The sequence below is a fragment of the Mustela nivalis genome (assembly GCF_964662115.1).
Source record: "Mustela nivalis genome assembly, chromosome: 12".
NCBI classification, from domain to species: Eukaryota; Metazoa; Chordata; class Mammalia; order Carnivora; family Mustelidae; genus Mustela; species Mustela nivalis.
Genome location: NC_139031.1, coordinates 51,502,590 through 51,517,463, shown reverse-complemented (window position 1 = coordinate 51,517,463; position 14,874 = coordinate 51,502,590). Strand labels below are relative to the sequence as shown.

The 14,874-nt window shown below is 36.7% G+C and overlaps 1 protein-coding gene across 5 annotated transcripts in view; it reads left to right on the top strand.

Annotated features, from left to right (window-relative positions):
• SP4 (Sp4 transcription factor) overlaps window positions 1-14,874 on the top strand; it is an 87,995-nt gene that overhangs the window by 35,590 nt on the left and 37,531 nt on the right. For 3 of the 5 annotated variants that reach the window (XM_082692483.1, XM_082692485.1, XM_082692484.1), the window contains exon 4: window positions 13,442-13,670. The exons of the other annotated variants lie outside the window; for them this stretch is intronic. In XM_082692483.1, coding sequence (XP_082548609.1) covers window positions 13,442-13,670 — 229 coding nt within the window. The remainder of the gene's footprint in view (window positions 1-13,441; window positions 13,671-14,874) is intronic. 5 annotated transcript variants of the gene reach the window in all.

The following is a 14,874-nucleotide window of genomic DNA, read 5'->3' as shown; positions in this document are numbered from 1 at the left end:
AAGTCATTTGTCAAAGCTGTCAAAGCCCATTCCCAAATTTATATTACTCTCTTTGTAAAGGCTTTAATTCAGTCATGTAGTTTCTGTGTTTTTTTAGTGGACACTCATATGGTTTTTTATAGTTTTTATGGGTATCATACAAATGTGCCATGTTTTAATTTTTTGTCATTTCAATTTTGGTTATAGTTGTTTATAAAGATATTAATAATATGAGAGCCACAAACGTTAGCTCTTTGGGAGCTTAGTTTAATTAGAGTTTTTTAATCTCAGCACTATTGACATTTTAGTCCAGATATTCTTTGATTTGGGGGTTTGTCCTGTATATGGTAAAATGTTTAGCAGCATCCCTGGCCTCTACTCACTACATACCAGTAATGATCCACCAAGTTGCAACAACCAAACATGTCTCCAGACATTACCAAATATCCCCTAAAAGACAAAATTATCTCCCGTTGAAAACCATTATTTTGAAAAGATTCAGAACCAGAAAAAGTACTTTTTTTTTTTCTAGTTACCTCTGTTTAGAACAATTTTCTTGAGGTTTGATTCTTATAGAGGACAGCCAGTTAAAAATTACATTCACTGGTTTTTAGTGTATTTACAGAGTTGTGCAACCATCCCCACAGTCTAATTTTAGGACATTTTCCTAGCCTCATAAAGAAACCCCAGTCATATTAGCAGTCACTTCCCATTTCTCCCGCCAGTCCTCTACCCCTAGACATACCTGGTTTTCTTTTTATGTTTAGGAATATACACTCTCCTTGTCTTATAAAGCAAACCAGCTGCTGCTTCTTCTTTTTTTTTTTTTTTTTAAGATTTTATTTATTTATTTGACAGATAGAGACCAGAAGTGGGCAGAGATGCAGGCAGGGAAAGAGAGGGGGAAGCAGGCTCACTGCGTGCGAGCAGAGAGCCCAATGTGGGGCTCAATCCCAGGACTCTGAGATCATGACCTGAGCGGAAGGCTGAGGATTTAACCCACTGAGCCACCAGGTTGCCCCTATACAGAGACTTCTGTTTTTTCCTGTGTATAACTTTAAAGGCCCTTAGATTTGTTTAGGTAGACACCAAATTAATCTCTAGAGGAGATAAACCTAAATAGGCTGAGTTGAGAATCATTTTAGTATTATTCAGAAAAGTAAGACATCTAGGGCACCTGGGTGGCTCAGTGGGTTAAGCCTCTGCCTTTGGCTCGGGTCATGGTCTCAGGGTCCTGGGATCAAGCCCCACATTGGGCTCTCTGCTCAGCAGAGAGCCTGCTTCCCCCTCTCTCTCTGCCTGCCTCTCCGCCTACTTGTGATCTTGTGATCTCTGTCGTCAAATTAAAAAAAAAGAAAGAAAGAAAAAAGTAAGAAGTCTCCCTGGCCCTCTGTGGCAAGTTTTATGTTATAGAAATAAACAGTTTTGTTTTTTTCTGATTAGTTCTAGTAGTTAAACATGATTTCTAGTCTATGTGTAAAAAACACAACTATGAAACACATATACCTAAAGTAGCATCATGAACCTGTTGCTTCATTATTATTAAGTAGATTATTTTCAGAATAATTTAGAATTATTAGTTAAATTGGTAGTTGGCTTAATTTTTTAAAAAAAGATAGATCTTTCTGTTTTTCAAATTTGTGGGTCTATTTTACCTACACAGAAATGTTACCTGGTGCTCACTCTGAGGAAAAAATATGTAAAATGTTTTTTTTTTTTTCTTATAGGAAGTAAGGGCCAGTTGGATTATTTTGAGTCTGTTTCTTATCAATAATGTGGAAATATTAATAACTGCCCTGTTTACTTCAAAGGGTTGGTAGGAAATGCTAAAAGAATTAAATCAGTAATAGTTGAAGGAAGTGGATGGTAAGATTGTACCTTCATTTTGTTATTTCTACTTGCCCCTCATGTTTCTCTTACTTTTAAATGTTATTATGGAGTCATAATTTCTTTAAATGTCATTTATAGCTGACTTCATAGGGATTGACCAAGCCCTCTTTCCTTTGGTTTTCATGTCTGTGGTTACAAATTATATAAAATATTTTCGGGCGCCTGGGTGGCTCAGTGGTTAAGCCGCTGCCTTCGGCTCAGGTCATGATCTCAGGGTCCTGGGATCGAGTCCCGTATCAGGCTCTCTGCTCAGCAGGGAGCCTGCTTCCTCCTCTCTCTCTCTCTCTGCCTGCCTCTCTGCCTACTTGTGATTTCTCTCTGTCAAATAAATAAATAAAATCTTTAAAAAAAAAAAAAAGAAAAAAAAATATTTTCAACAAATAAGACAAAGTTTCCTTAATAAGTAGAGCTATTCAAAAGGAGAATCCACGTAGACAAATGGCAAAGGACGCGAACACTTAATTCAGAAAGAGTATTCAAATAGCAAGTAAACATTTTGGCTCCATTAGGAATTTTTAAAAATGCAGATAAAAGCAATAATGAAATGCCATATTGGGTTTATGAATTACCCACTTTTTTTTTCTTTTAAGATAAATCTTTAATTATGTTACTAAAACATGGAAACATTGTCTTTAGTTTTTAAAAATGTACCTAGGGTAAGTAAAGCTAAAAAAGCTCCTGCTGATTAATTCCATTCTTCAGATACCCTTTTGGAAGTAAGCACTCTTAATCAGTTTGTCACATGTCCTTTCAGAACTTTTTCCCTTTTATTTATTACGTGTGAATATCATTGTAGGATATCTGTAATGCTTGTAATGTAATCATCAGGAACTTTGATTGTTTAACTCAGTCATATGTTTTAGAGATCTCTCTTAGGTTTGTATGTAAAGATTTTTCGCATTCTTTTAAACTACTACACAACATTGCTGTAGTGTTAACTATTTTACAGTTCCTCAAGTATTCCCAATTTATACCTATTTAGGTAGTTTCTGATTTTTTTACTGTCCTAAACACGGATACAATGTATTCATATTTTCATAGTCTTTGGAAAAAGAAAAGCTAAGCAGAACAGGATTGCTGGAGAGGGAAGGCCATAACTGTTATAAATAGAGCATTCTGGGTATAGAACACATGGGGAAGATGATACTAGAATAAGGACATGAAAGAAGTAAGAAGGTTGAACATACATGTGCTGAGGCAAAACTGTTCTAGGCCGAAAGAACAGAGTTCAAGGGCCATAAATTGGGATTATGCTTAGTGTGTTCAAGGAATGGTAAGGAGGAGCCAGAGCGTGAGATTGAAGAGGTGATGGGTGTATGTATAGTTTATGTATAGGACTTCGTAGGTGATTATAAGGCCTTTGGCATTTGCTCTGAATACAGTAGGATGCACTGTAGGATTTTAGGTAGAGAAGCAACACTGTCTTTCTGGGAACTATGTTAAGAGTGAATTTATGGAGTAGGACAGTGGTGGCAGTTAACAATTAGAGTAGTCAAGCAGGAGAAAAGCTTGGATTAACTAGCTTAGAATAAGGTGCAAGTAGTGGAGTGGGGTGGAGAAGTGGTCGGATCCTGGATCTGTTTTGAAGGAGCACTCAACAGGGTAGGGAATAAAGTATGAGAGAAAGACAGGAATCAAGAATAAGGATTATTCAACAGGTTTTGATCTAAGCAAAGGTGAAGATACATGGGTAAAGTTGTATCTTTGTCTTAAAAATTACAGAATTCTGATAATGATCAAGTCTATCAATATTTTCCTTTGTTTGAGAATCTTGCTTAAGAAAACCCTGTAGTTTGGGGCACCTGGATGGCTCAGTTGGTTAAGTGACTGCCTTTGGCTCAGGTCATGATCCCGGAGTCCTGGAATTGAGTCCTGCATCAGGCTCCCTGCTGGACAGAGAGTCTGCTTCTCCCTCTAACCCTCCCCCTTCCCATGTGCGTGCGCGCGCTCACTCGCTCGCGCTCTCTCTCTTTCTCTCTCATTGTTTCTCTCTCTTACTCTCAAATAAATAAATAAAATCTTTTTTTTTTTAAAAAGAAAGTAAACCCTGTAGTTCTTCTGTATTTTCTTTTAATATTCTTTGTTTGTAGTTTTATTTTGCTTCTACTTTCAGTTTTTTTTTTAAATACCTGTTTGCAGTTTACTTTCGTGAATGGTGTCAGATTGAGATCTGAACTTTCTCACCCCACTCCCATCCGCACAGCACACCAGATAGCCAGTAGTCCCAAGCCAAAATAAGTAACTTTCTTCTTTTCCCTCTGATTTAAGACATCATTTTTATCATAAATTGAAATCTCATATGGACATGAATATATTTTAGAACCTGTATTCTAGTTGCTAATTCTCTTTCTAAGCCATTATTACTTTGTTTTTAATTACTATAGCTTTGTAATACGTTTTTATTCTACTATTTTACTTTTTGAGAATTGTCTTGCCTGATCTTTCACATGTTAAATCAGTTAGTAGTGTTTCTTGGAAAATTTATTATTTTAATTTATTTTTGTTTGTTGTATGAGTTGATTTTAGAAAAATTAACACATTTATAATAAGGAACCTTCCCTATAAGAACATACATTTCTTTTATTCAGGGCTTACTTTATGTTTTTTATGTCTTCTTCCCCAAGACTTGCACATTTCTTTTTTTTTTTAATTTAAATTAAGTTAATTAACATAAGGTATATTATTAGTTTCAGAGACAGAGTTCAGTGATTCATCAGTTACATATAACACCCAGTGCTCATTACATCCCATGCCCTCCTGTAATGTCCATCACCCAGTTACCTCATCCCGCTAAACCCTCCCCTCCAGCAACCCTCATTTTCTTTCATATGGCCAAGAGTCTCTTACCGTTTGCCTCTGTTATTTTCATCTTATTTTATTTTTCCTTCCTTTCCCCTATGTTCATTTGTTTTGTTTCTTAAATTCCACATGTGAGTGAAAGCATATGGTATTTGTCTTTCTCTGATTTACTTCACTTAGCATAATACCCTTTAGTTCCATCCTGGTCATTGCAAATGACAAGATTCACTCTTTTTAATGGCTGAGTAATATTCCATCTCTCTCTCTCTCTCACACACACACACACAAACACACACATTCTTTATCCATTCATCTGTTGATGAACATCTGGACTCTATATAAATAGTTTGGCTGTTGTGGACATTGCTGCTATAAACATTGGGGTGCAGGTGCCCCTTTGGATCGCTACATTTTTATCTTTGGGGTAAATACCCAGTAGTACAGTTGCTGGGTAGTACAATTGTTGGGTCATAGGGTAGCTCATTTTTAGCTTTTTGAGGAACCTCCATTCTGTTTTTGAGAGTGGCTGCATTGGCTTGCATTCCCACCAACAGTGTAAGAATGTTCCCCTTTCTCTGCATGAGACTTGCACATTTCTAATTACATTGATTCTTGGGTATTCATGGTTATTGTTGCTATTACAAATGGAATTTTTTTCTTTTTTTTTTTTAATTGAAAATTGCTGTTATAGAGGAAAGCTGTTGATTTTTTATGTTTATCTTGTATTTGGCAGTCTTGCTGAAATGTCTTATTTATTCTAATAATTTGTCAATTTTCTAGAGTTCCCTTCCTCATTTATTTATTTTATCTTATTGGATTGACTTGCACCTTCATGATATATCGAATATTAAAGACAGGAATTGGAATCACTTCTGTTAAAAACCATAGTGAGATACCAATTTTTTGTCTATTAAAGGTTTTTTTTTGTTTTCATCTTACTGGAATTTCTCTTGTGCATGAGATGCAAAAGTACTCTTGTATACTTCTAGTGGAAATTCAAATGAATGCAGCTCTTTATATATGCTCCTGTGGTTTTTTAATGGGTATGTAAAGTCTTTTAAGAGTGTTTCCATATCCTTTGACCTAGTAATCTCACTTCCAGGCCTTCATCTCTTGGAAGTAATAAGAACGAATATTTTTGTTCAAGTTGTTTATTATTTATATAGCTCTGGGTTACTTGTGTGTTTCAAAATAACCTTAATGTTGAATACCCAGGGTAAGGGTTTTGTATGTTCTGGTATATGTGTATGATGGACTATCATACAATCATTATACTATTTTAAAAGGATTTGTAATAACTTGGAAGCATTTACACTATTAAATAAGTAAAAAAGAACAGAATACAACAGATTGTTTATGCAGTAGTGTTGCATCATTATCAAAATGCAGAATAGATTAGACGCAGATACACCAAAATGGTAATAGTAATAATCTCTGGGTAATAAATATATGCATGATTTTATTTTCTCTTTAATATTTTTCTCTGGTAAGTATGCATTGTTAAAATCAGAAGAAAAAACTTAAAGTGTATGTATCTGTAATACTAAACTGTATTTACCCTCTTCGAAATATGTGGAAAGGAAGAAATCTGGGCCCGTTTCATTAAATGTCAAGGTTGGTTATAATTATTTTTTAAAGTATATTCTATTATACAGCAGGTTTTGCTGAATGTCCTAACACCTGTCACAGGCTAAAGAATGAATGTGAGAGAAAAGAAACACAGTAGTTTCAGTGGCAGGTTCTGACTTACACTTTGGGATGTACACTTAAATGATCTGAGCTCCATATCGATGAAGCAGGAGATAATTGTAGTATATGTCCACCTAACTCTTTTTCTTACTGTCTTGCCACCCATGTTAACGGGTCTTTTGCAAGCTCTAGGTATCATCTAGTAGCTTTGTAACCTGCTGCTGGCCTACTTTAATAAGAAATCTTGTTGTGTTTATATGGATTTTAGATTGCCATTCACTTTATTTAAGAAACATTCATCGAGTACTTCCAGTGTGCTGCGAAGTTTGCTAGCCAAAGGACATAAAACCACACAGAGGCCCTCTGTCCTGAGCAGCTTTGGTTAGAAATAACTTGTGATTAATATTGTGATGGCATGAGAGGGTATCTAATAAGAGAAACCAGGAATACTCAGATTCTAATTCAATCCCTAAGGTCTCTTACGGAGCTAAATATACTGAAACTCAAGTTAGAGTAATACATTTCTGGCTTAGGTGTAGGCCCCCTGTCTCAAAATTCAGAGAACTAGGTTACAGTTTATGGAACATGCTGTTTTTCTTTACTAGTTAGATCTACATTCCTTTCTTACTTTAAGCTTAAATTCAAGTCTCTTAGTACTGTTTTGAGGCAAAAGACCACTCTTGCTGTTGCTCAAGGAAAATGTGCAAGAAACAGAGTTTCTTCTAAATACCCATTCTAGATGTTCCTGAGTATCTAGTGACCTAATATCATGTCACCTACCAAACAACTTTGTACTTGGGGAAAAAAAAAAAAGGAGCAGAACAAATAAGGAAAGGAATAGGAAAGATGGCCTGGTTGTTCTAAGCAGCCTTGGAATGTTTTTTTTGTTTGTTTGTTTTTACCTCTGATAGCATGTAAGGAAAAGATAAGAAGGGTCACTCTCTATTCCATCATGATGCGTAGTTTGCATAGTTACAGCACCAAGAAATCTCGAGTTATATGTAAGATTATGTGGTAACAGAAATTTTACAGACTAGAGTTTCAAAAGGGCATTAATTTTTTCTTCAGACATTTTAGTAACTATGTATAGTTTGTTTCTGTAATTACTTGTCTTTCCCATTTTCATCAGCACTATCATTGGCACAGCTTCTTTTATTTTTTAAATCTTTATTATTATTAATTTTTCCTTGACAAATTGAACTCAAAGTCATTGCAACAAACCAACTGCTTTTCCTATGTAACAGCTTTTTTGTGTGCTTACTTTTTTTTGTAGTCCTAACTTTACAGATTGCATTATAAGTAAAATAGTGGTCTTATTGATACAGATTTCATTGTCTAATTTACCCTATAAAAAAAAGTGACACTTGAGGAAAAATTTCTGTACTCATAATTTCAACTCAAAACAGTGACAACATCCACTACCACATGGACCAGTCATTTGTTCTTAAGTCTTAGCATTCTCAGGCAATCCATTTTTAGGAATGGAAAAAACGGGAGTTGTATTTGCTCCTCAGAGACAAGAGTATATGATCTCTTGGGAAGACAAAACAAACATTTACAGTATATGTTCACCATGTAGTTTGCCCATTGATATAATGAAATTTACGCACAGGATGTTATGAAAAAAGAAAGAAGAGGTTTCTGACCTAGATTCAGAAGGACACCTGTCAGGAAGACTTCCCAAAGGGAATGACACATGAACTGAGTTCTGTAAGATGAATTGAGCTTTTGTCAGACCAACAGAGATAGAGATTTGGAATGGGAAAATATGATGGATACTGGCTACATAAGTCAAAGGCCAAGAGACAATTAAGCATGGAACATTAGAAGAAGTAGGAGTTCAGTGTAGCTGGTGTTGAGATTGGGGACGGTGGAGGATTCCTGAGATGAAGCTATAAAAGTAAGCAAAAGCTAGATTATAAAGAGCTTTTTTACATCCTGTGCCAAGAAATGTTGACTTTACTGTGAATGTATTGAAGACTCATTGGGGAACTAGATTTGCATCTGCATTATGAAATTGGAAAGGGCAGAACTGGCATAATGGTGATAAGAACCTGTTCTAATGTATAGGCAATAAGGATGGAGAAAATGGACAAATCTGAGATACCTTGAAGAGGTATACTCAACAAGGACTGCTGATATTAATTATAAGTAATGCATGCAGGGGAAAGAATAGCTTCTGGAGTTCTCTAGACCTGGATTCAAATCCCAGCTCTGTCACTTACCTGTTTTGTGACCTTGGGTGTTTTATGTACCTCTCGGAACTTGAGTTTTCCTTTTTCTTTTCTTTTTTGAAATTTTGTTTATTTGAGAGAGAGTAAGTGAGAGAGAAAGTACAAGTAGGGGAAGAGGGAAAGGGAGAAGCAGGCTCCCCCACTAAGCAGGGAGCCTGATGTTGGGCTTGATCCCAGGACCTCGGGATCATGACCTGAGCCGAAGGCAGACACCCAACCAACTAAGCCACCCAGGTGCCCTCAGAACTTTAGTTTTCTTAACTTAAAATAGGGACAGCAGTACTCAATCTACAGGGATGTGAGGAGTAGGTAAAATAACAGATAGGCATCCAGTAGTTAATTATAAAATGATAGCTCCTATTGTGGGGGTAGAAGGAGATGGAGGAGAGTTAAGAATGGCTTCGGGGCACCTGGGTGGCTCAGTGGTTTGGGCTGCTGCCTTCGGCTCGGGTAATGATCTCAGGGTCCTGGGATCGAGCCCCGCATCGGGCTCCCTGCTCCGCAGGAAGCCTGCTTCCCTCTCTCTCTCTCTCTCTGCCCGCCTCTCTGCCTACTTGTGATCTCTGTCTGTCAAATAAATAAATAAAATCTTTAAAAAAAAAAAAAAAGAATGGCTTCAAGTTTTCAGTTTGGGCAGTGAGAAGGAACTAGTTTACGAGAGTAGGATAATTGGTCTGATTCCTAGACACATTGCATGTGAGAAATCTGTTGGACACATTCCCTGCCAGATGACAGTAAGAGTATGACACTTGAGAGTGATTTAAGCAGAAGATACAGATTTGAGAGCCATCAACTCACACATAGTAGTAAAATTTATGAAAGTACATGAGATAACCCAAGGAGAGAGTGAGAATGGGAAGAAAATTCAGAAAACTGGAAAAAAAAAATCAGTGTGGGGATGGTTAGAGAAATAGGAGGAACACCAGTGGTGAGTAGTTACCAGTGAAGGACAAAGAGAGCATTTCGAGGAGAGTGTAGCGTAAACAGCTTCACATGCTCCACAGAGCTGAAGCAAGATCAAAGAGTATCTTTGGGTTTACAAATTATGAATTGTTAATTCTGATTGTCATGATTTTAGTAGAGTGATGGGTTGGCCATACAGTTTTCGTAGTTTGAGGAGAGAATGGGAAATGAGGAGTAAAGGCAACAAGTGTGGATAAATCCTTTACATATATGACACAGGTGCCTGGCAAGCTCAGTCAGTGGAGCATGTGACTCTTGATCTGCAGGTTGTGAATTTGAGTTCCATGTTGGGTATATATAGAGGTTACTTTAAAATCTTTTAAAATATGGGGCGCCTGGGTGGCTCAGTGGGTTAAGCCGCTGCCTTCGGCTCAGGTCATGATCTCAGGGTCCTGGGATCGAGTCCCGCATCGGGCTCTCTGCTCAGCAGGGAGCCTGCTTCCTCCTCTCTATCTCTGCCTGCCTCTCTGCCTACTTGTAATCTCTCTCTGTCAAATAAATAAATAAATAAATCTTTAAAAAAAAAAAAAATCTTTTAAAATATTAAAAATGTCATAAAAGCCTAGATTTAAATGCTTATAATGGCTAACAGAGAGAAAGGGGTTTCTCAGAATATAAGGAGCTAATAGCTCATTCAGTCAAATTTTAAGGAGAACAGAATGGTTGATTGTGTCAAATGCAGCAGTGAGAAAATACACTTTGGATTTGACTGTTAAGGAGGAAGTCTGCGAGCCAGGAGTTAGGTCTTTGTGGTGGAGTCCTTTGAATGCCAGACTTTGCCTGATGGGAAATAACTAAAAGTTAGTGAGCATGGAAGTGATATGATCAGAACGGCATTATAAGATTTTCTGGGAACAGTTTGAAGGATGAAGTAGGAGGTGTGAGTCCCATGTAGGCTAGTAGAGGCGTAAAGTAATACCAACCTGGACCAGGGTGATGGTTCTGGGGACAAAAAAGATAAGATGAATGTAAGAGCTATTATTATGCTTTTATGTGCCTTTTAACTTGGCTATCATATGTATGTAATTAATGGGTAAAGGAGAACTTTAGTTAAAAGTTGATGTTTTAATGTTTCAAGTACAGGTATTAAGGAGAGTGATAGTTAACATTTACCAAAACAGAATTATTAGTAGAAGCAAGTTTTTGAAGATGTATTCATTTTTAAACATTCCTTTAGTAAGCTTATGTTATTGAGTGGGTACTGTGTGTTGAGTAGTGTTCCATATGCTGGAGACAGCAGTGAAATTGACAGGCAAGATCTGTGTTCTCATGGAACTTAACATTCAGAAGTGAGGTGAAGACAAAAAAGTTTAAACAAGGACAAGATAATCTAATCCAAGTAAGATGAAACTTGGTGATGATACAGAAATGGTAGTCCATTTTAGATGATGTGATCAGAAACTTAGAATATTACTAAGGAGTCAGTGGTGCAAAGATTTGGGTGCCTAGGCATTCCCACCCAGACTGGAGAGGATGTGCAGAGGCCCCAAGAAGGGAATGAGCTTGATTTGTTTGAGGGCTAGAAAAAAAGGCCAGTTTGTCAGGAGCAGAGTGAACAGGAGAGAGACTGATAATATGTGATGGGGTTTGAGGGTGTGTAGCATTAAACTTGAGTAACCTGGAAGCTTTGGTAAAGAATTTGGTGATTAGGGTCACCTAGGTGGCTCAGTCGGTTAAGTGGCTACCTTTGCCTCAGGTCATGATTTCGGGGTTCTGGGATTGAGCCCCATGTTGGGCTTCCTGCTCAGCCAAGGCCCTGCTTCTCCCTCTCTCTGCCACTCTCTCTACTTGTGCTGTATCCCTCTGTCAAATAAATAAATTCTTTAAAATAATAAAATAAAATGAAAGAATTTGGTGATTTATACTTGACTGGTAGCAGTGGAAATGAAAGAAACTAACACTGAGCTATGTTGAACTGATTAGTTCAACGTAGGACAGCTAGGTGAAGAAGCCCAGAGAGTTGTTAGGCTTAAATATATAAATTCAAATATGACTGGCTTAGTACTATTCATTGGAATAACTTGCCAGGTTGTTTAGGCGTTGAACAAATAAATGCTCATAATATGAAGGGTTGAGAAATAGATCATGGAAATGGTCTAAGGAATGGGATCTAAGGGATCTAAAGATCTATGGAAGGATCTAAGAATGACCAGGCAGTGATCGGGGATTCCTAGCACTTCTTTGATGTTGTGAAGGACATTTTAAATACCATTGCAGCCTGAAAGGAATGACCTAGTGTTGTATGAACAGCAGGAAAAATTAAGTATTCAGAAGATACATAGAAATATAAAAATTAAACTTTACATGTGTGTATTGTTTTAAAGTTTACAAAGTCTTTACCCTTTAGGAAATCAACTTGATCTTCATAAAGAACTCTGTGAAGTAGATGGGAGACAGAAATTTTAGAGAGGTCAGCATTATTAAGAAGTGAGGAAGCTTGAGGATATTCAAGTGCATGATCTTTGAATGGCACATGAATTTACGACATCTGACTTTACTTGCGTTGCTTTACCTATCACAGTATGTTAATTCAAAAATGATCAGAAATTTAAGTTTAGTAGAAAAACAAAAAATGTATCCTTACTAAAACAGTACAAAAGACATATATTTTTTATTTGTATTATAGTTATTGGTGCTATCCAAAGGTTTCAGAGTGTTTCGAATACACAGGAGAATGAGACTGACTTTGGCTGAGACAATGAGAGGTTTAATTTTGTTTAGAAAGTGTGTACTCTTTCCTCATGTACTAAATTTTCTTTTCCTGGTTGCTCTGTGTGTTTCAAGTATTACATATGCAGCTTTGAAATAAGCCCTTTTATTTTACACTCAATTCTCACGTGTTTATTTCTGCTACCATATTTTATTCTTGTGTTGCCACCCAATTCACTGGTAACTCAGCAGTAATGCTTAACAAATGAACAGTTCTGTGCCAGGCACTGTGGTAAGGGGTTTGTAAAAATTAACTTGTTCAATTCTTACATCAACTCTCAGAGGTGGGAGCATTAGTTTATAAATTAGGTGTTTCCGGCTATTCCAAACCTAATACAGAGAAAGAACCATGATGAAAGAAGGGATCATTATAAGGCATACTCACTTGTGCTTCAGGGTCAGTTTAAACCATAAAGTAGATGGGGCTTTTTTGGTTATATTATATATTATTTATCATAGTTTGTTTTAAGTGAAAAAGCCAAGTTGGTATATGTACTAACCTGAGAAGTAAAGTCCTAAGCTACATGAGCGAATAAAGTAGTAATACCCAAAATGTCTGTTTTATGATTATAGCAATAGTATGTAATAATCATGGATGGTTTTACATTTTAAAAAACTACTTAACTCACTGTGCATAATTTAAAAAAGATTCCTAAATAAAGAGATGTTTGCTTAATTTTAAATTATGGAGGAATGAGAAATATCTATAAAACTTAATCATTTGTTTAGTTAACTTCTCATTCCTATATTTTCTTGGAGTGAATGGGTCTGTTGCTTACTGTGGAAATGGCTACAGCATCTTTCATCTGAGGATCTCAGAGTGCTTTTCAAATAATAACTCATGAATTCCCAGAGCACTTTGGTGAGGTAGGTAGGTGGCAAATATTATTATCTTCATTTTACAGATGGAGAAAGTAAAGCCATCAGGGGGTTAAATGATTTATGTATAGTCCCACCAACCTGATACAGAGGCAGCCTGAGCTACTTAAATGAGAATATTATAATTTAGGAGGATTGGCGTAGTAAAAATCAACCCCTTTCCTGTTGTATTTTACACAGATTAACTATTAGAACAAATATGTTAGCTTAAAAATGTCCACATGGATTTTTTTTTAATCCTTTCTTTAGAAATAGAAAACATTATAATACTCTTTCCCCCTCCCCCCCCCAATTTTTAGGTCAGCAGCAAGGACAAGATGGAGTAAAGGTCCAACAAGCCACCATAGCTCCTGTAACTGTAGCAGTTGGAGGAATTGCTAACGCAACGATAGGTGCTGTTAGTCCTGACCAACTCACACAAGTGCATTTGCAGCAAGGCCAGCAAGCTTCTGATCAAGAGGTGCAGCCTGGCAAGAGGCTTCGAAGAGTTGCCTGTTCCTGTCCTAATTGTAGGGAAGGAGAAGGAAGGTAAATGCTCTATTACCAACTTTATCTCTCTGGAAGGCATAAAATAGTTAAAACCAAGCCATTGGCGGGGTACTTTGATCACTAGAATATCACTAATTTTGTACTATGAAGTTGAGATACAGTGTTGTTATGACAGGGATTAAATTGAGCTAGTCTAGGAGTGGAGTACCTGCCATGTACCTTGTACTTCTTAAAATGGTTTTCTTGTTTCATTTATTGTGTAAAAATTTTAATTTTATTGATATAAAATTCACATACCATACAATTCCCTCAGTCTGCATTTCATTAGTTTTTAGTATGTTCACATAGCTGTGCACCCATCATCACAATTTTAGAACATTTTCATTACCTCAAAAAGAAACCCCTGTATTCCTAAGACCTCACCCCCTCATCCTCCAGTCCTCCCAGCTCTAGGCAACCATTGAACAAATTTCTATCATTATACATTTGCCATTTTGGACATGCATACAAATGGAATCGCATAGTATGTGATTTTTTTGTGACTGGTTTCATTTACATAACGTAATATTTTTTAAGGTTTATCCATATTATAGCATGTATTAGATATTGGTACTTCATTCTTTTAAATGAACAAATAACAAATACTGTGTATGGATACACAGTATTTTACTTATCTGTTTATCAGTTGGTAGACACTTGGAATTCTTTCACCTTTTGGCTGCTGTGCTGCTGTAAATACTACAAATTTTGGTGTGGACATAGGTTTTCATTTCTCTTGGGTATATACCTACAAATGGAATTAATGAGCCATATAGTAACTCTAAGTCTAACCATTTGAGGAACTGCCAGGTTGTTTTCCAAAGTAGCTATACTGTTTTTACATTCCCACCAGCAGTGTATGAGAGTTCCAGTTGTTCCCAACACTTGTTCTAATTTGGCTTTTTGATTACAGCTTTCCTAGCGTGTGTGAAATGGTATCTCAGTGTGGTTTTAGTTTGCATTTTTTGATGACGTCGTTTAGTCAAGTATGTTTTCATGTGCTTTGCTTATTGGCCATTTGCATATCTTTGGAGAAATGTCTCTTAAGATCTTTTGCCCATTTTAAGAAAAAAAAAGTGGGACGCCTGCATGGCTCAGTTGGTTGAGTGTCCAACTCTTGTTTCAGCTCAGATCATGATTTCAGGGTCCTGGGATTGAGCCCAGTGAGGAGCTCCACGCTCAGTGGGGAGTTTGCCTGAGGATT